Raw genomic sequence first — 22,034 nt, 5'->3', positions numbered from 1 at the left:
TCAGTATGATAAACTTTATGACTTTTATAAAGAAAGATTGGATTCAAAATACAACAAATCTCATAAATTACACTTTAAATATTGATAAAACTGTAATTGTTATTGATTTACCTGTGAAAACATTTTTTATAAAATAGCAAAATCTTATTAAATCATTTATTATTGAGTTTCAGTAGTGACAAATTTGGGGAGATGAAAAATATTCCAAAACTTTCTGAAAATACAATATGAGAATTAACGGTACAATTACTAGAAATGTGTACCTTACCATACTGGATTTTCACAAAAGATTAACACATGCTAGTGGATGAGTTGAATCAACTCCACAACAACTACATCAATTTTATCCACTATCCATTCAGAAACGTCTAAAAGTTGTAACTTCTTCCTGAGTCTCTCCATCAGTGTCGACTCTGGTTTGAACAATGTAAGGCTGAACACTTTAATCATTTTGGCTGCGTGAGATTCTCCAGCTTTGTTGTTGTTGAGCTGTTAAAGCTCCGCCCTCTTCTGGAAAGGGGGCGGGAGCAGCAGCTCATTTGCATTTAAAGGGACACACACAAAAACACCCAAATAGGGGCAAATTTGACAAGCTATAATAAATGATCTGTGGGGTATTTTGAGCTGAAACTTCACAGACACATTCTGGAGACACCAGAGACTGATATTACATCTTGTGAAATAGGTCCCCTTTCAGAAAAGTCCTGCTTGCGCTTGTTCATATAATGGTAATAAATAGCATCCAACGTTAAACTTTTTACAAAAGATGCAAAAGTATCACAGAATGATCTAATGTGACACATGTCATATATTCCAAGTGTTCTGGGTTTATGATAGAGTTTGGTGAAAAACAATGTTCAACTGCATTCATGAGACTCTATTAGTAGGGTTTTATAATTATTAGGTTTTCTGGATGAAGCCAGTTTCATCTGTGTGTGAGGCAGTGGTGCTCTGCTCTCTGATCAGATGAATATAGACAGATTGATCAAGAGATCGAGTGAATGCTCTTCAGTATAAGTGTGTATGTATGGTGGATTTACAGGCAGCACCCTGTGTGTTCATTTAGCTTATAGGACTCCTGGTTTCAATGCATTTAAACAGCTTCTGTCGGCTGCGGTGCACAATTTAGAGCTCCATCTGCAAGTGCAGCAGCAGATACCAGAGCGGCCCTGCATAAATCCCCACAAACAGACCTGCGAAAGTAAGAAGAATCCAGACTGTCATCAATACGTCCCCTTGACTCACTGGCCGGGGAATGTTTATCAGCGAGCCGAACGGCCGTATTGCATATTGACTGAGGCCCCGTAACCTCCGCGTGACACAAGAGCGGAGCCTCTGAAACCATTGTGCCAGCGCACGTTTGTCTCCTGCCTTCAGTCTGCTTTCTCTGTCCTCAGGGAAGATCATAAAGAAACAAAACAAAGAAAAAGAAAAATGGTCCAGATCACATATATTTTGCATACTGAAAATGAAAAATATTTTAGGCTTCTTCTTTTTTTTTTTTTTTTTTGTATTGTGACAATATTTTCATCACAATTAGACCTATGCAAATATCCCCCCAAAATTCTCATTACCAGAATTAATCTGCCAGGAGATTTCCACAGAAATGTGAAGCAGCACAACTGTTTTCAACACTGAAAATAATCATAAATGTTTCTTGAGCATCAGAATGATTTCTGAAGGATCATGTGACACTGAAGACTGGAGTAATGATGCTGAAAATTCAGCTTTGATCACAGGATATAAATTACAATTTGATATATATTCACATAGAAAACAGATATTTTAAATTGTTTTAATTTTTCACAATTTTTACTGCATTTTTGATCATATAAATGCAGCCTGGGTCAGCAGAAGACACTTCTTTCAAAAACATTAAAAAATCTCACTAATTTGAATAATAACCTTTATTTATTTTGGTAACTCTTTATTTCGATGGTCCACTTTAGACATTCTACTGACTATAAAGTAACTGCAAATACATGTCAACTTACTAAACAAAATAACATGTCATTTACTAGAGGTTCTGACAAACTGTTAAATGATTAGTTCACTTCATAATTAAAATTTCCGGATAATTTACTCACCTCCATGTCACCCAAGATGTTCAGTGGAAAAGAAATGAAGGTTTTTGAGGAAAACATTCTAGGATTTTTCTCCATATAGTGGACTTCACTGGGGTTCAACGGGTTGAATGTCACACCAGAGATGTTCACGAGTCTTTTATCTGGAATCCGAGTCGAGTCTCAAGTCATTAAAAAAAAAAAAAAAAAAAAAATCTCATAATTAAATCCTAGTTGTATTATATAGAAAAATTATATGATCTTTTTTATAATCTGTTTTATTTGAAATTAAGGTCCCATGATGTAAGGGATAATGTACATCCAGTTTTTTGCTTTATAATCTATTACAATGTACAAAACAGTCGTCCTGGCAACACGAGTAGTCGTTTTCAATACAGTCGCTAAGCGGACACAAGATGGCGCCAGTGAGTCACGGTTTGTTATACAGCTTCGTTGTTAGTGACGACAGTCATTATCAGAAAATATCAAACCTCGGAATGTTTAAGAATGTCAATTGAAAACTCTACACATGCTGATTGTGATACGTTAAAATATGAGCTTTAAGTAATAAATGGATTAACATCTCTTTCTATCTCTCTCTCTCATGGACACACATTAATAAATAGAAAAGCTGCAAATAATACGAAGATTGATAAAACGTAGTGCTAGGTTTAAAGTCTAGATTTTTTTGTTCATATTTTAACAGGCTGGCAATTCAAAAGAGCCATGCAGCTACACCACAGTATAATAGCTAGTTGTGTGAGTTAATGTGACTAACCTTTGTGGATGCGATGTCTCATCAAATTTGATGATTTGATGACCCACATTCTGTGCGTCTAGCTGATCTGACGTGATAATAAACCCAAACGAAAGAACATATGGCACGGTGGCTCCCGTCATGTTGCATGGGACTCTTATTATGACATTTCGGAGTTTACGCACACGGACATACGTAATCAAATTCTATGACAAGAGTCCCATCTACCACAAGTAAGGAAATATATGTGACGCAGATATTATAAAACCATTTAAACACAACACAAATTCTTTATTTATTATATCAGTAGTAAAGGGTAAAAGACTTGAGTCGTTTTTAAATTATTCCGAGTCTTTTGTGCCGAGTCGAGTCAAGTCTGAAGTCTGTTAAAATGCGACTCGAGTGCGAGTCTCTTACTCGAATGCCCATCTCTGGTCTACACTGGATGCGGTGCAACACGACAAACTCTCGACAGTAAACGAATGCGGGCGGCGCAACCCATTATAATAAGTGATGCTGTCTACACTTGATGCGCCGTGACGTGACATGACGTGACTCCTGACAGAAAACGGACGCGAGCGGCATGACGCGACCAACCCATTATAATAAGTGATGCTGTCTACACTGGATGCGGCTCGACGTGACAAACTCCCGACAGTAAACTAATGTCATACTTCAAGCAATTGCACTACTTTTGACACGAAGAACAAATGGATTTGCAAGACAGCACTAACCCTAATAACCCTAACCTTACAGTCTAGTCTAATGAGAGCTAGTTGACATGTAGTAGTAACTTATAGTTAGTAGTTTGTTGCCTGGAAAATCCAGCCTCACCACTGTACCAGCGGATGAGTCTGGTCGGCCATTGAATCAATTCGATTTCTAGGGGCGGAGCAAATCCGAGCAAACAGGAAGCGGTGTAAACCAATCAGAGAAGGGCGGATATGACGTTAGCAAAGCGATAAGAGCGTAAACAGCGAAAAGTAAATAATGTGTTTTTGGTCATTTAAAACTGAATTCACGGCTGAATAGAACAAACTCTCGGGTCTCCCGTGCGCAGTCTTTGTTGATATTGAAGGGACTTTTGCCGCCCTAGAGTGACGCTGTTTGCGTCACTGAAATAAGCGAATCTGATTGCACGGTACGGTTTGGAGTTGACTCGAGGCGCGACGGAGGGCGGACTGACCAGACTGATATCAAAGTCCCTTTAAGACAAGTCATTACACTCGGCGGCCATCTTTGAAACGCCTCTTGGGCATCCTGAGCATCATGCAATCTCTTTGAATGGGGAAACATCAAATTCTCCAAAACTGTTCGCCAACCTTACGATTAAATTTCATATTTGAAATCACCAATGAAATCTAACAACAACTGGCTCATAAATTTAGTTTCTAAACGCTCGAATCATGACAAAAAACGGTATTTTCAGGCTGTATCAAGCTAATGCGCATGCGCAGACCTAAATGCGCGTCTCTTCGGAGGCGCGCGTCTGACTGTTTCTATAGAAACCGGTGATTCTAACGGCCGCTGAAGTGACGCGATGACTTTACCAGTCGGCGATTGGCTCTTGTTTAGAAGGCGGGACTTATTCCGCCATATTGCGCGTTACACTTTCTCCCATTCAAAACAATACCAGTGACGCGTCTTGTGTTATTCTATAGTCTTTGCTGATATATCTTGTAGAAGAGAAAGTAGTTTGTAAAGTGGACCATAGAATTTTTTTAAACCTTTTTTAGTTTAGTTTTCACATTTACCTTTTTTTTTTTTGTAGAAAACGTTGACATTTATACCACTAATAAGTTACTTCAGAAATGTATTTAGTTGTAATTTATGTGGAGTTTCTCTGCATTCTGATGTGAGCTGTGTGAGGTTGAAGAGAAGCGCGCCCTCCTCTGGCCAGATTTAACACTGCACCAGCTGCTGCTTCATAGGGCAGATGTCTCTCTATCTGTGTTCATTAACATTAAGATCTTAGGGAAAAGAAGCCTAGAAATCATAGAGTTTATTTCTGGTGGCATTAACTGACCACTAAAGCAGTTTTAAATCAGTAATATGGGTTTCCACAATCAGATCTAATATGAGATGAGAGAAACTGTGCTTGTAAAATGAGATTATGCACTCATTTTCATGAACAAGACCTCAACTGTAATGCAATTTAGACATTTTTTTGGTCCTCCTGCTTAACAACATGAACGCAGCATAATTCATAAAGCTCAGTTGTTATTTTCTCGTCTCAGCCGGTGTATATTTGTCCGTTCACAAGCCCTCGGCTCTGAGATTGAAATTCTCCTTTCTCATTACCAGTCTTAATAGACCCCTTCGACCTCATCCCACACCGAGATATCATCTGATCCATAGAATTAATTAATTATAGCCCAAATATTATAGATTATTAAAAATAGCATAAGTAATAGTGTAATATCTCAAGCTGTCGAGTTTAATAGTCAACATTGTCTTGGCACCTCTTATCAGCGGGAGACACCCGGTCAGAATATTGATTTCTAGTCGTTTTAACCATCATCTGCTGTTGTGATGGAGAATTGTCAGGCTTTTACTACTCCGTGCTCATTTAAAATCATTAGATTGCTTCTGACTAAAGCTGTCTTTGCTCTCAGAGCTCTGGAACGCCATTATTTTATACTGTGTAAACTGACAAAGAATGTGCAGCAGAAAAACAAATGTGTTATTTAGAGCTGGAACAGTCAAAAATAGCATCATTTAGTGCTCTAACATCTCTGATCCATGCCAGAAAGAGCCTTAAATATTGCTTTTCATAAGCTACAATATTTGCGTTATATAAATGATCAGTTTCTGAAAAGATTGTGTGGTTGTTTTAGCTGATAATGTTGATCAGACTGAATGAGATTGCTCAAATGATCTGGAATATGTGGGTGATTTGTGTTAACATGTCAGAGAGAGGTTTTGTAGGAGTGTCTTGGTTATTCAATTGTCAATAATGAATATGTTATCGTCAGTGATTTTCTCACACGACGTAGACTGAACTTGGTTCGATGTGTTTCGTCGTCTGTGAATGGGACCATTTACATGCAAATTATTGTGCATAATATGATTAAATTGGCAAAATCATTCAACGGGCTGCTGGGAGGATTTTCTAATTACAACAGCAGTTCCTCAATCAGCTGCTAAAACAGACAAATGAATTTGTGTTTTCATGGATAGATGGATCTGAAGTGAAGATGCTGTAAAATCTGCATTAGTTAATCAGTTTGGGATGATCATTTAGTCTGGAGCTGCAGAAACACTCGTGGGAAAGCCTGTTATAACAGCAACTGAAAGATCAGGTTGGATGTTGTGGGCTCTTCATCCGGACTCCCACGGGTCCGCTCGTGACGGGATAATCATCTTCATCCTCACAGATGATTGTTTTACCCGTTATTTTGTGCAACTTTTAATTCCTTGCTTCCCAAGGATCATTGCCTCGAGTAACTGTGAAGAACTGACCTTGTGCATGTCGCCTGTGTGCAACAAACAAAAGAAGAATCACACTTCTGTGGCGTGAAAATGTGAAAATGCTGGGTTGAAAACAACCCAAGTTGGGTTAAAAATGAACAAACCCAGTGAATGGGTTAAATGTTGCATGCTGGGTATTTAACTATTGTTTAAAAATTACTGTATTTCTTGCTTAAAATGAACCCAAAATATGTTAGAAATGAACATTTATTAATAAGTTTAATGAATAATAATTAAACAATAAACATTGCTTATTAATAAATGTCCATTTTTGATTATTATTGTTTCCTCTAGTAATTATGTGTCTGATTTTTAATTTCCAACATATTTTGGGTTCATTTTAAGCCAGACATATAGTCATTTTTAAACAATAGTTGGGTTAAATAAAACTGACCAGCATGTTGGGCAAACATTTAACCCAACCACTGGGTTAAAACAACCCAATTACTTTCTTTGTTCATTTTTAACCCAGCATTTTTTAGGCTCGAGGTTAAGTTCATAAACTTACTGTGCTTTTCCATCATTTTTTATTTTTTTGTAAACTAATATAATCAAAGTTTAAATTCGGGTTATAATTCTAGACTGTGTTTGAAACAGAATGCATGTATTTTTGTAATACATATATAATAAAATTTCCTTTCTATAGGTGCTGCAAATGTTTGGTTTTTGTGGTCAAGTGCATCATGGTCCATTTTCTCATTCATTTTCTCTGATGATGATCCTAACCTTAATCCAGTGCTGGGAGATGGGAGGCAGAAAGTAAGGAAAAATAAGCCTATTTAGTGTGTTTCCAGTCCAGTGCTCTGACTGTGATCTGACAGCTGTGTATATCAGGAGCACATCATCGCTCACTCTCTCACAGCCGCAGACGGAGATAATAGGCTATTAGAGGCATGGGATTAATTTGTAGCCAATTACCACTCACAGTGGAATATGAATGCATAAATAAGCCACGGCTTGTGTCTTAAGTTTGGCGCTGATCAGAGCAGTGTAAAGGGGAGGGGAGCCAGCTGGGCGCGCGCGCGTGTGTGCGCGTGTGACATAAACGCCGGGGTGTCCTGAGGGGACGGTTCAAACCCAAAAAGGACCCGAGCAGAGGGGGACATCAGCATCACCGGCTCCTGACCAACATCCCACTCATTTGATGTCCTTTCAGCAGAATGACTCCTGTTGAATAAAGAACGGCGACAGAAAGCAGAAGTCAGCCCTCTGGAGAGCGATGAACCGGGAGAAGGCGCAGGCTGGCGACTCCATCGTGCCTCCCGCGGCCGGCGTGATCGTGGTCGCTCCGCAGGACGGCATGGACGACAAGCACCTCGGAGAGCTGCCGGTGTTTAACTGCGCCGGAGGCAGAGACGCGCTACCGGCGGAGAGTCGAGAGTCCTCGCCGAGACACGAGCCCGCGCCCGCGGGCGCGCCGCCCACCGTCCACCGGACCACCTCCTTCTCTGTTCTGGACATTTTGGACCCCAATAAATTTACTAGTAAGAGGCAAGCGACTAACAGGACAGGTTGTGAGTTCATGTTTGGAGCGGAAAACAGAAGCGATGACTCGAATCACACGATCGAGCACAAGTCTTTCCAAGAGGACTACGAGTGTAAAAAAACATCAGGGATTTTAAGTAAGTGACCCTTTAATATCGTGTGTGTGTTCAAAATGATGCCAGCTTACATAGTTGACAAATAAGTTTCTTTTTTTAGTTTAAAATTATAAAATGGAAATGCATATTTTGTTTTTCAATTAAAAATTGTAATGCAAAATGTGCATGAATGGGTGTTTTTTTTAATCACTTTTCGCTTTAATGATCCTTTAGTGTGTCTAATTAATTAATTAATAAGCGTGCAAATATTCCATGTAGTTTCATATAATTGTTTAGGTCATAAAAATAAACGTGTAATAATAAAATATTGTTGATTATTAGATTGAAATGTCGTGTCAAATGCCCGTTTTGTGACTGTTTATTATCAGAAAATTATTTCTTCAAAGTTAACACATGCAACTTTAACTAAAGTTTATTTACAGAACGAGTTAAACTAGTTTTGAAGTCATTAAATCCTTGAAAATGGATATTTTAAGTTTTTGCACGAGTTGTGGAGTGAAAGAGAGGTTTATTAGTTCTTGAGACTGGTAGAAACTTTTTGTTAAATGTTTGTCAGTCGGGATTTTTAATTGTGTGTGTGTGTGTGTGTGTGTGTGTGTGTGTGTGTGTGTGTGTGTCAGGTAAACTACATTAAAACAGATCCTCAGTTGAGTCTTGTGTTTAGCACTTTCAGTTTTTAGAGACCCATGATCGATATCTCCCTTAATAAGTATAATAGGTTTTAATCTTGTAATTATCCGAATTTTAGCCCCATAATTTAGATGTTGAGAGAGAGTTTTCAAGCTGCCTGAAAGAGATATACTCATTTCTATAATAGGATATCGACCAGATCCTCCTCATTATCCGCGTCTTTACGCGGCGACCTGCGTTAAATTAAGCGCAATCGAAAGCATTTAATTGTTTTTCTTTAGATATGTTAGCGCTTTGTCTCGAGTCTAAATGCTGAAAACAGTCTCCACGAGGATCATCTTATCTTCTGCCTGCATTTGCAAGGACAAATATGTGTCAGCCTCGATGATTGATCGGAGGCAGCGCGCGAACGCAATTTTCAATAAACAGTAATTGTAGGCTGCAATAATTTGATAAGGTTTGTGCTGTTTTTAACAGCCGCTTTAAATGCTCGAGTAAATTGAGAGTTATCGATTAGTCGGACACGCTGTGATTTAAGATGTCAAGACGAATTGACACGCCGAAGGAAGTGCGTCTGCTCACTTCATATGAACAACAAAACATCAGATTCATTCTGGAGGAAAAAATGATGTGTGTGTGTTTTAACTAGGATATAAAATGCTGTAACAATTATTTCAACCAAAATGCAAAATCTGTGCTACACTCTAAAAAATGCTGGGTTAAAAACAACCAAAGTTGGGTTGAAAATGGACAAACCCAGTGATTGTTATTTAACTCAACTATTGATTAAAAATAACTGTATGTCTGGATTAAAATGAACCCAAAATATGTTGGAAATTAAAAATCAGACACATAATTACTAGAGGCAACAATAATAATCAAAAAGTGAACAATTTAATACATGCTTATTATTACTATTTATTAAACATATTAATAAATGTTCATTTCCAACCTATTTTGGGTTCATTTTAAACAAGCAATACAGTCATTTTTAATCAATAGTTGAGTTAAATAAAACTACCCTGCAGGTTGAGCAAACATTTAACCCAACAGCTGAGCTTATCCATTTTCAACCCAACTTGGGTTGTTTTTAACCCAGCATTTTTTTTAGAATGATTAAAAAGAAAATAATTTCTGTCAACCAATCGACATCACAGTCAACGAAATGTTAAATAGCCAATTTAAAGGAGAAAATGGAAGATTTTATTTCAGAATGTTTCATTTACACATTAAGAAATAAAGCTTCTTTATTGACATCAACAGTTCCATGAAGAACTTTTGCACAAAATGTTGCACGAAAATAAGGGTTCTTTTAAGAACTGTTTACTAAAAGATTCTTTTTTTGGTTCGCCGCTTATTTGTAAGAGTGAAGAAAGGCTAAAGTAATATCTACATTTACACTAAAAATATTGGGTTAAATGTTTGCCTAACCTGCTGGGTAGTTTTATTTAACTCAACTATTGATTAAAAATGACTATATGTCTGGCTTAAAATGAACCCAAAATATGTTGGAAATTAAAAATCAGATACATAATTACTAGATGCAACAATAACAATCAAAAGGTGAACATTTAATAAATGTTCATTGTTTAATTATTCTTCATCAAACTTACTAATAAATGTTCATTTCCAACATATTTTGGGTTCATTTTAAGCATGAAATACAGTAATTTTTAAGCAATAGTTGAGTTAAATAAAACTATACCCAGCAGGTTGGGAAAACATTTAACCCAATCTCTGGGTTTGTCCATTTTCAACCCAACTTGGGTTGTTTTTAATCCAGCATTTTTATTAAAAAATTTTCATGAACTCAGCTTAACTGTTGCTGGAATCAAACCCATGTCAGTGTGTGTGCAGGTCATCTGACAGCGGTGTTTGTGTTTCCACAGAGGACGGGTTCGTGTTCCGGTCAGAAGAGTGTGAGGCTGATTTCACCCGCGGGAATCAGTCGGACGGAGAGCTGCAGGAGGACCTGTGCGGAGAGGACACCGGGAACAACGACGCCGAGTTCGGCCAGCACGACGACGACGACTCCATGAGTAAAAGTCCAGACCAGACTCAGCAGTCCTCAACAAACGGACAGAATCACCCGGTGAAACCCAAACGGAAGCGCTCCGGCTCGGACTCAAAGTCTGGCAAGCCCAGAAGAGCGCGGACTGCGTTCACGTACGAGCAGCTGGTGGCTCTGGAGAACAAGTTCAAGTCGACGCGATACCTGTCCGTGTGCGAGCGCCTCAACCTCGCGCTGTCCTTGAGCTTGACAGAGACGCAGGTGAAAATTTGGTTTCAGAACCGGCGGACCAAGTGGAAGAAGCAGAACCCGGGCGCGGACACGAGCGCGCCGACCAGCGGGAGCGGAGGAGGGCCGAACGGAGCGAGCAACGGGCTGGGCAGCCTGAGTCCTCTGAGTCCGTCTCCTCCCATGAGCGGACACCTGTCCATGCACACCAGCTATCCGGGTCACGCGCCCGGGGGACTCGTCTGCACCACGCAGTTGCCCTTTCTGCCGGGTCACGCGGTTCTGTCGCCCTTCATGCTGGGCTCGCAGACTTACGGAGCGCCGACATTTTACGCGCCGCACTTATAAGAACAGAATCACGGGAACATTACGCGACATGTATTTCAACCTCGCTGCACTCCCAGAAAGTTTACGAATCGAATTGCTTCATTTTGATAAAATGTGAATATTTCTCTAGGTCAAGCTGTAAATACTCAGTTATTATGAAATGTGTTTAGACTTTAACTTTGAATGCAAATGTAGTAGGGAATAAAAAAACGAAGAACGAGATTGTTGGACTGGAATCGTGTACAAACAAACAAACATAGAAAAGTTTATCTTGATTTTGTTTTTTACTGTGGGCTATTTAATTCTGCACAGAATATGCTATTATTTAATTGTTTGTCTCACAATTAAAAGGTTGAAATAAAATGGCAGATGACAAAGATCAGTTGTAACTAAATTCAAATGCATGAAATCGCGATGTTAATCATAATCATGTCATTTTTGGGCTGTAGAAAGTTTTCCCTCTTATGGAAAGATTATGGTTAATTCAATTGACCTAAAAATGCATTGAAATCTTAAGCAGTTTTAGAGGAAATGGAATAAAATTCCGTTTCAGAAGGTTCAGAAATTGGAATTCGCAGATGTAGAAAATGTTACATTTTAACTATTAATGTTCTTATCATTGTAACACATCCGCTGATATTCTCTAATGAGACACAGTTTCCTCTTTAAATCGATTTATTGATTTGCTTAAATATCAACAACGATGTCAGACTTTTTTTTACAGTTTTATTTACAGTTTATTGTTCGTTAAACATTTTTGGTCAATCAATATTTTTCCGTGAATTAATACAAATCATTAGATTGTAAATGTGTAACACGGGTCTCTATTAAATCGTTTCTAAAAGCTGAGATATTAAAGATTCAAATATGCTGCTGAATGTCGCATGATTTTCAGCCTGATGCGATTCTTTTCAAAGCATGATTTTGAATAATATTTGAATAACATAAAATACTACATTATATATGTAATACAATTCATTTAATCAATTTAACAGGATAATACTGTTTGAAATGAGTTTTGCGTCTAAATTCGTTTGGTGCATTTGTTTTTTTTCCCCCATTAAATACACAAGCTACATTACACGTTTACTACTGTATTATTATTATTACAATTCGATTTTATTAACTATTAAAAATATTATTATAATCAAAATGGTCAGTTTGTTTTTGTAGCTTGTGATGTGCATTTCACAAGTTTACATATTATATTATTATTGCAATTCGATTTTATTAACTATTATAAATATAATCACAATGGTCAGTGTTTAACTCGTCATGCACATGTGAAATGACTCGTTTTTATTTTGTTATATTGCTGACGTATGAAGACACGGATACAAATACAGGCTTATTTTTGTTCTTTGAACTTATTCTTCGCAGCCAGTTTGTAAATAAATAAAAAAATACTATAGTGTTTCTGATGCATACTATAGTAAAGTACATGAATTAACTTGTGGTATTTCTATAGTTGCTGTGATAATATAAACAAATGACTTTACCCAATACTTCTACAACTATACTACAGTTTACTGTAGTACAAACTAAAGTATACTACATTTATTACAGTTGATCAGTTCACTATAGTTAATACTACAGTATGCTGTGTAGTGTTGTAAATACTATAATATATACACTACAATTTACTATAGTATGCTTCAAAAACACTATAGTATTTTTTCATGCAGATACATAAATCATAAGTAAGTTTGATTTCCGCTGCAGAACGAAAACGTGAGGATCATGTTAGTAGATGATGGATGAACATGTCTTCTGTGAAATCAACGAAGCTTCAAGCTGCTGAAACAGTTTCCTTCCATCATTAGAAATGTCATATTTTTCTACAATGCAGTTTCCTGTTGAATTTGACATTTAAATGTTCAACAAATTATATAAATTTAGCAGTCATTCTTCCGCTGTTTTAAAATAGCAGACAGTCACCTTGTGAATAATTTATATTATTATATATTATATTAATAAACAGTTTTGCAGTTACTGTTTCAGCAGGTCTAATGATCAAGGGATGCAAACCTCATCATTAATATATCAAATTCCACTATTAGACATTAAAAGAAAATCCCTTTTTTTGGGCTGTGGGACATTTCTAATATTCACAACAAAGGAACCCTCAAATGTCTTGTTCATAGAAATGTATTAATATTTAAATATGACAACACACACAATATTTTAAATTCTGAACCATATAAATACTAGCAAACAATTACAAAAGTTGGTAAAAAAAACAATACACTGGATTGAAAATTTAAATTAAATTAATTCTGCAGATACAAAAAAGCAAACACATTATTAAAATAACGAATCTACAAAGTTTGCACTTCATTTGAGGCACAGTTTTGTTGGAAGCTGCGTGTGAAGATTCAGTTCAGTGCGTAGTTAAACTGATTTGCAAATTTCTCATGTTTCCTCTTGTCCATCTTGTTCATGACCTCCGTCACTCGTCTCATGGAGCTCCTACATGACGAAACCATACGCTTGAGATTCTTTATTCAAACATCACTCATGAAATACATTGTTCGCTAATACAAATGTACTGTGATTTTTAAATCTTGAACATCAAGTATCTACTGCTACTTACTTGTTGAAGACTTTCTTCTCTAGTCTGGAACGAGAGGTGTTGGCATTTTGCTTCAGGTCTGTAAGGTTTGGGTACTTCTTCCTTGACTTTCCTTTGCCGCCCTTCTTTCCCTTCCCGTACGTCTTCGACGAGCCCAGATCTTCTCCAGTCGCTGCCTCGATCTCCCTCATGAGCTCTGGGTCTCGCCAATCTGAACCAATGCGAGAGAGGTTGACACGATCTCACTTTATGCCACAATACAGACATCGACACACCACACCATTCTGCCAATCAGGGGCTCCTCTGACTAACTTCTGAGTATGTTTCATCTGTATTAAAATATTAAATATAATATCACAGCCTCAATCTCTGATTCTGGTAATGTGTGATGGTAATGACATTAATAACTCAACAGTGTTGAAAAATACAGATAAGCCTTGGATTGGAAAGCAATATAAAATTTGGTGGTCAGGAATCATTTCTTATTATTATCAATGTTGACCAAGACAACCAGACAGACAGGACACGGATGGACGGATGGATGGACAGACAGATCGACAGACAGATGGATAGATAGATAGATAGATAGATAGATAGATAGGTAGATAATTAAAGTATTTAAAAGAGACACAAAAGATAAATGTATTTAAAAAGGTATTGCAATCCATCCTTTTAATGAAAACAGGAATATATTTTAAATTTGTCTCGTTTAATAGTAACAGTTCCTCTCTTGAGAGTTTCTGATTTCTCAAAGTACCAACGCTCCGTAAATCTTTCTCGTGTGGGGCTCGGGACTCAAAATCATCAACTTTTCATTAAGCACGTCCCTTACTGTTGATACATGCATATCTCGCAATGATAAACTGGTCGCCGTTAAATTATTTACAATCTCCAAAGTGTTTAATTGCACAGAGCGGTGCGCTTCATCAGTCTGTAGTGAAAGGCATGCAAGCAACAAACAGCCTTTTCAAAGGCCTCTCAAATTAATATGGAGGAGTCGGTCGTCCCTATAAGGATTTATGGAGGTGAAAGGCCCCCGTTCCATGAGCGCTACGATCCGTCCCGCTTAAGTCAAGCTTTCAGGGTCTTCATTCCCGCGGTGAGGATGATGGGGGGCCCTGCGTGTTTAACTTGAGCTGTGCAGCCGGGATCACTACTCTGTCAACAGCTCGCATCTGCACACATGAGCATCACAGGCAACAGCTGCAGCCGCCTGTTTGATCACCTCTAGAAAACACATTTAAACACAATAATGCCACGATGTTGTGAAGAGCACATTAATATTGATCTTTGGGAGGTTTGCAAAACATTATTTATGTGCCTTTCCTGAAAAACAACGTTTTCTGAAAACAACGTCATATGAAATCAAAGAGCCAAGTCAAAAGTGTCCACCCTCAAGACGCTCTCAGAATAAATGGTGCAGAATCTGTCACTAGGGTGGGACCCTTTCAAACGTACACCTCTGTACCTTATGTAGCCCTAAAGGATTCATATAAGTACCTAAAAAACCTAAGATACACCAAACCGACATCAAAGAACTAGCAGTGACAAAAGGTGACTGTTTGCATTGAAACACACTGCTCTGCGTGAGAGGAAATTACTCTCCATACCAGCAGGTGGCAGTAGTCTAGATTCATCATTCAAAAGCGGAAAGCAAAACTATGACCGCGTATATATAAACCAGATAAACCATATATAAATGTTCACAGAATGTCATAATAACCAGAATTATGAGATGACACCATGTGTGATGTTCTACTTGGAGATGTTTACACTCTCAGACCCGGAATTATGCGATTCTATGGCAACACGATGAATCTGCAGTGACACATGGTCACATGGTACAAGTGGAAGCTCTCAGTTTACAAGTTTTTATTTGCATATTGGAATGCTCAGGTAAGGTGATGATGTAAAATGAGAAAAACCCTCTTGATTTGGTCGTTTGCTTGCTTTCACCACTTTTCATGACAATCATAATGATCTTTCTTACCGACTGCCTGATGCAGATTCAACATACTCAATCGGCCAAAAAGCCACTGATGGGGTCCAATGAGTGCTGACGCTCAATGACAGCCCAAACAATGCGGCCTTAAAAGGTACATATTAATATTGTACAAATTAGCACATAAATGGTACATAAATGTACTGCATCAGCAGTGCTGCATAGATTACTTTCAAACTGTAGTCCGTCATCGATTCCAAATTACATGACAAAAATTGTAGTTAGTAACGTAATCCATTACATAACACTTTTAAGGTAATATAATATGACTCCTTTTAGATTACTTTTAGATTACTTTTGATTTAGCTCAATTATCACATTAATGTGTTTGTCAGGAGTTGATCCGATATATAATGTTGCAGTTTTCCATGTAATTACAGCCGCCTGACTAGTGGCTGGTCTTTTGTGTGCAATTTCAAAAAAACTAGAAGACTTTGCTTGTGATTTGCTTTTTTTTTTTTTTTTTTTTAAAAAAGAAAAATTTAAAACATTAAAAAGAAGAATGAGGGAGAATCAATCATTTATGAATGATTTACTGCCATTGTGTGAATAATATGTAATCACGTAATCAATAAAAAAGTAACTGTAGTCTAAATGCAAGTATTTTAAAACTTAATTACAAGTACCTAATTTCAAGTATATTAAAAGTTATTTACAAGAATTTTAAAACGTAATTACAAGTACCTAATAACAAGTATATTAAAACTTAATTACAAGTACAAATTACAAGTATATTAAAACTTAATTACAAGTATTTTAAAATGTAATTACAAGAACCTAATAAATATATTAAAACTTAATTACAAGTACAAATTACAAGTATATTAAAACCTAATTACAAGTACCTAATTACAAGTATTTTAAAACTTAATTACAAGTACAAATTACAAGTATATTAAAACTTAATTACAAGTACAAATTACAAGCATTTTAAAACATAATTACAAGTACCTAATAACAAGTATATTAAAACTTAATTACAAGTACCTAATAACAAGTATATTAAAACTTAATTACAAGTACTTTATAACAAATATATTAAAACTTAATTACAAGTACAAACGACAAGTATATTAAAACCTAATTACAAGTACCTAATTACAAGTATTTTAAAACTTAATTACAAGTACAAATTAGAAGTATATTAAAACTTAATTACAAGTACAAATTACAAGTATTTTAAAACATAATTACAAGTACCTAATAACAAGTATATTAAAACTTAATTACAAGTACAAATTACAAGTATTTTAAAACATAATTACAAGTACCTAATAACAAGTATATTAAAACTTAATTACAAGTACAAATTACAAGTATATTAAAACTTAATTACAAGTATATTAAAATGTAATTACAAGTACTTAATAACAAGTATATTAAAACTTAATTACAATTACCTAATTACAAGTATTTTAAAACTTAATTACATAGTAATTTACCTAATTACAAGTACTTCATTTTTGGAATCTGATTACGTAATCCAGATTACAAGTAATCAATTACCACCCAGCACTGTGCATCAGTGACATCAGCTTTTGTACAGTTTCCCCCCTGAGAGCCTATGATATTCCGATCTCCAGATATGATTCGGGTCCCTCCTTCGATGTAAATCAATATGATTTTTTTCACTCGCTTTATCAAATTGCAAGTACCAGCACAGGTACTATATCTGAGGTCGCACTTACTGTAGATTAGGGGTTTGTGAGCAATATCAAGCCGCCTAATGTCAAACGAGAAACTTATGTTAGACACACTGAACAAATACAGTGTTCAGAATCACGTGAAGTATTTTGGGAGGGCTGAAGCAGAAATCAATGGCGCAGCAGGGGAGCAAGTGTTCAGTCAGGGAACTGATGGACATCACCAGCACACGGCAGCGGGTGGGGTGTCTTGCCGTTACCCTGACAACCGGCATGTCGACGGGCAGAGGGCGTGATGGAGTCACGGGGATCGATAGCTTACTTAGTTACAAAAGATGCTATTTCACAAGCCAGTGGTCAGCGGGCCCCCGAAGTCAGTTGCCTCAGATAACTGTTTGTTAACAAGTAAACTGTGGCCAAAGAAAGCACATCCGACGCTCCAGTGACAGCATGGAGACGCTACTTAATTGGCTTTTAGCACCCGACTCCACAAGAAAAGAAGCCAGAGAGAGAAAGAGAAAAGCTGAGAGGCAGAGTGAGATGCAGCCTGTCCTATTATCCGAGTATTGATGATGACTCGGATGGGATTCCATCAGTTCTTCTCTTCCTGGAGTCCCACAGACATCTGATTGGCCTGCTGACCGCTCGGCGTGTTATAAGGACGCGACTGTGGGTAATGGATGTCTGGGATTTGGCCTCGACATTGGCTACTAAAGGGCTTTTGACAGTGTAAGAGGGCCTGGGGTCTTCAAAACATGAAGAAAAATGAAAGAAGATTATCAAGCTTTCAGGTTTGGTGTGTGATGTCAAATTGACAGGGTTTGACAAATGAAGGTTCATGATGAAAATTCAACGTAACATCAAAATAAAATAAAAAAAGTGAGTTTAGTGTGCGCTTGGTTCACTTCATTTACACATTTGCATAATTTCTAACATTTTGTGGACAGAATTTTACAGAATTACACCAGTATTCCTCCAATATAAAAGCTTTTGAACATTTGAATGTGAGAGTTTAAAACATAAAAATGAAATAATGTAAGTCGCAGTGTAAAATAAAATAATTATTAGAATTATCATTTTTTTTATTTTACAGGACACTTTTAATTATCCGACAGTAATACATTTATATAATAATAATCCCTTTATATGTGCAGCCCTATATGTAAATAAGTGTAAAATAAAAACAGTCAAAACACAACGATTAGATTATCTAAACAATTAGATATTTTATCTGTGCATGTCATGTGACCATTAATCAACATTAGAGAAGCATTAATGAACATGCAAATGAGTTGTTACATTAATAAAACATTAATTTGAGATCACAGGGTACGTCTAAAGGGATCGTCTGAAAAACTTTTATGAAACCCTGCCTAATAATAAGAGGTTTTGCAAACATCTCGAGATTTTGTCATCATTTACTCAATCTCATGTTGCTGCAGCTCTAAGACTTTCTTCTAAGGAACACAAAAGGAGGTATTTTGAAGAATTCTCATGCTGCTCTTTTCCATACAATGATAGTATATAAACACTGTCAAGCTCCGCAATGACAAAAAACACCATAAAAGTAATTCACATTACCTCTACAGAATGTTCTTTTTAAAAATATTTGGAACTGATTGACTTGGTAAAACAGCTGAAATGTTCTGTGTTCTGAAGAAAAAAGAAAGATGACTGACTTTTCATTTTTGGGTGAACTATCCCTGGTACCTCTTGTCATATTGAGAAAAAAACTCAAAAGAACATGAGTTAAATATAGTTAAAGGATTAATTCACTTCAGAATTAAAATTTCCTGATAATTTACTCACCCTCATGTCATCCAAGATGTTTATGTCTTTCTTTCTTCAGTCAAAAAGAAATGAAGGTTTTTGAGGAAAACATTCCAGGATTATTCTCCTTATAGTGGACTTTAATGGCCTCCAAACGGTTGAAGGTCCAAATGTCAGTTTCAGTCCACCTACGGCACGCGTGACCTTTCCAACATGATTACGTCATGCGTGGCACATCTCAGAACAGTGCAAGATGAGCATTTGTGGTTAAAAAGTTTATAATTTTTATTTCTTTATAAAATGTCTGATGGTTTCTCTAGATAAGACTCTTATTCCTCGTCTGGGATCATGTAGAGCTCTTTGAAGCTGCACTGAAACTGACATTTGGACCTTCAACCCGTTGAACCCCAGTGAAGTCCACTATATGGAGAAAAATCCTGGAATGTTTTCCTTAATTTCTTTTCGACTGAAGAAAGAAAGACATGAACATCTTGGATGACATGGAGGAGAGTAAATGATCAGTTCTGAAGTGAACTAATCCTTTAAAACATGTAGCATGAATTGTCTAACCTGGCTGCTCCTCCTCGCGTTTCCTCTTCTCCTTCTCCAATCGCAGTGCATCTTCTGGGTTAACAGGCCTGCCCAGCTCATCCCGAGGGATAATGCGTCCATGGAACGGGCACTGAAATTACATCCCATTTAGTTTCAGTAGTTTAATCCTGCTCATGTATATTTATTCACACCACGGAGTAAGAATAATTTTCTACCTTTCTACCAAACAAAAATTAGGGCATTAGGACTGCTGTTGCTCTTCTGACCTTTACTCTGTCTTGGCGTTCACACAAAGATCCATCTGGCATTGGTGCTTTGCACTTGTGCTCCACAGGTTTGAATTTCCCAGCGAATGTGATATATCTCGACTTCATCTCTGCAGACAGCTCCTTGTTTTCAACTTCTTCCTCCACCTCGTGAGGCACCCAGAACTGGTGCTGTGATGTGCTCCTAAAAACCAGTGAAAAACCAGCTCTTACTGAAAGAACACACATCCAATCATCATATATAAATTGCCTTCTTTTTGCATGACTGTCATTGATTTCCAATGACATGAAATTATGATTTCCTGATATTTCCAGGTATTCCATGAATGTAGGAAAACTCTATATTGTACACATAAATCGATGTCAAACAGTAAATCTCCAGATCAATGTTTTCAGGAATTGGGAATTGATGTGAAGTCATACAATGGTGCTCTCTAGTGGCCACTTCACAGCACACATAACACAATCCATTCATTCTTCAATGAGAGACTGATGAATGCATGTTTCAGTACTTGATGATCTTGCCGGCGGTGGGCTGCTCCTCTCCCCAGTAGTAAAGATCCACACCAAACGGGACGACAGGGGCCTTAACAGAGGCTTTCTCCTGACCGCTGCTGCTCACTGAAGGCTCAGACACACTGAAACAACCACAACACCATTTTCAACTAAAAACTGAAAAACCTTTTATGCGTTTTGGGGACTGAAAACAAACTTTTGAGAACATGTTTACCGTTATCGTCTCTGCAAAAATTACAAAAACGTGAATTTGTGAAAACGTCGACGTCATGTGCATGTGTATTACATGTTCAGTCTATAGGCACGTGCGTTTCTTTAAAGTGACATCGCCATCTACTGGCCTCGCGGCAGAATGCAGCATTTTTAGTCATTTTTACGGATCCTTGTGAACGGAGATCGTTTTGACAATGTTGTCGTCTATATTCAATTCAATCCAATTCACATTTATTTGTATGGCGCTTTTCACGATACATATCGTTTCAAAGCAGCTTTACAGAGAATGCATGTCAACATTACAATTTAGAGAATGCAGTTAGCTAAAAATGTAATAATTTAGGCAATTAATTTACAATCACTGTTAGCAGTATATATGCAAAAAACACAGAGGAAAAACGTTTCTGTTTTTAGTACATCGTTGTTGTGTAAACGTACCCTTAAATCTCCAACACTTTATTTTACAGTCCTGTTTTGCATGTACATACTATGTACTTAAAAGTAATTACAATAACTGGGTAATAACCCTGAACCATCCACTAAATCTTTCCTTAAACCCCTGTAGTTTCCTTATATTACCCAGTACTTTCTAAGGTAAGTACACTGTAAGTACACATAAGTGCAGATACTGTAAAATAAAGTGCGATCATTATATTTAATGAATATTTTAAAGGTGCAGTGTGTAAATTTTAGCGGCATACACCTGTGAGGTAGCGAATTGCAATATCGAGAAGCTACGGTGGCCGACACAGGACAAAGATGTCATCGTCTGAGACAACAGAGAGTAGCCAAACACACTCTGTAGAGCAGTTTGTCCGTTTAGGGCTCCTGTAGAAACATATCGGCACAAAATGGTGACTTAACATGCAAGCGGTGTATGTAATAAAAATATAACGATTCATTATGTAAGGTCTTTATACACCACTTAAAACAGTTATTTATATAATATAGCATTTCTGTCAATAGATCCTCTTAAAATGTACACATTGCACCTTTAATATAAAAATATGAAAAACATTATAAAATGTTTTCTAAATCGTAAAATATAGAATCTGTATTTCTGCTACAAATTTAACTCTGTTACAGGAAACACAAGTTGAAATGTCATTGTCATAAATCTACTGTTAGACTCCAATATATAGAATATAGTAATTTTAGTAGTGGTCAGATAATTATTTTAAAGCTATATATATATATATATATATATATATATATATATATATATATATATATATATATATATATATATATATATATACACACAATATTTTCTCAGATTCCACTACAAATATTTGAAAATATTCTGTTCTATTAACCCTTTTGAGCATTTGATCATAGTATAGTAATATTCCACTATACTATTATTTTTTAAAAATAATGTACGTCAGTCGTGTTAACTGATCAATCAGGGC

At 36.8% G+C, this 22,034-nt stretch overlaps 2 protein-coding genes across 3 annotated transcripts in view; one reads left to right on the top strand and one right to left on the bottom strand.

Annotated features, from left to right (window-relative positions):
• nkx1.2lb (NK1 transcription factor related 2-like,b) overlaps window positions 1-11,477 on the top strand; it is a 130,789-nt gene extending 119,312 nt beyond the window's left edge. For both annotated transcript variants that reach the window (XM_048175840.1, XM_048175841.1), the window contains 2 exons: window positions 7,448-7,913; window positions 10,412-11,477. In XM_048175840.1, the coding sequence (XP_048031797.1) occupies window positions 7,511-7,913; window positions 10,412-11,109 (1,101 nt within the window). In that variant the 5' untranslated portion in view covers window positions 7,448-7,510 and the 3' untranslated portion in view covers window positions 11,110-11,477. The remainder of the gene's footprint in view (window positions 1-7,447; window positions 7,914-10,411) is intronic.
• A 317-nt stretch (window positions 11,478-11,794) lies between these two features.
• The window catches only part of uvssa (UV-stimulated scaffold protein A), a 39,393-nt gene continuing 29,153 nt past the window's right edge, over window positions 11,795-22,034 (bottom strand). Inside the window, exons 10-14 of the mRNA XM_048175839.1 lie at window positions 20,406-20,531; window positions 19,894-20,077; window positions 19,646-19,757; window positions 13,682-13,871; window positions 11,795-13,557 (exon numbers count right to left, since the gene is read on the bottom strand). Of these exons, the coding sequence (XP_048031796.1) occupies window positions 13,464-13,557; window positions 13,682-13,871; window positions 19,646-19,757; window positions 19,894-20,077; window positions 20,406-20,531 (706 nt within the window). The 3' untranslated portion in view covers window positions 11,795-13,463. The remainder of the gene's footprint in view (window positions 13,558-13,681; window positions 13,872-19,645; window positions 19,758-19,893; window positions 20,078-20,405; window positions 20,532-22,034) is intronic.

Source organism: Megalobrama amblycephala, linkage group LG23 (genome assembly GCF_018812025.1).
Source record: "Megalobrama amblycephala isolate DHTTF-2021 linkage group LG23, ASM1881202v1, whole genome shotgun sequence".
Classification (NCBI taxonomy): Eukaryota; Metazoa; Chordata; class Actinopteri; order Cypriniformes; family Xenocyprididae; genus Megalobrama; species Megalobrama amblycephala.
Note: the sequence above shows the minus strand (reverse complement) of the source record. Positions and strands in the feature narration are given on the sequence as shown.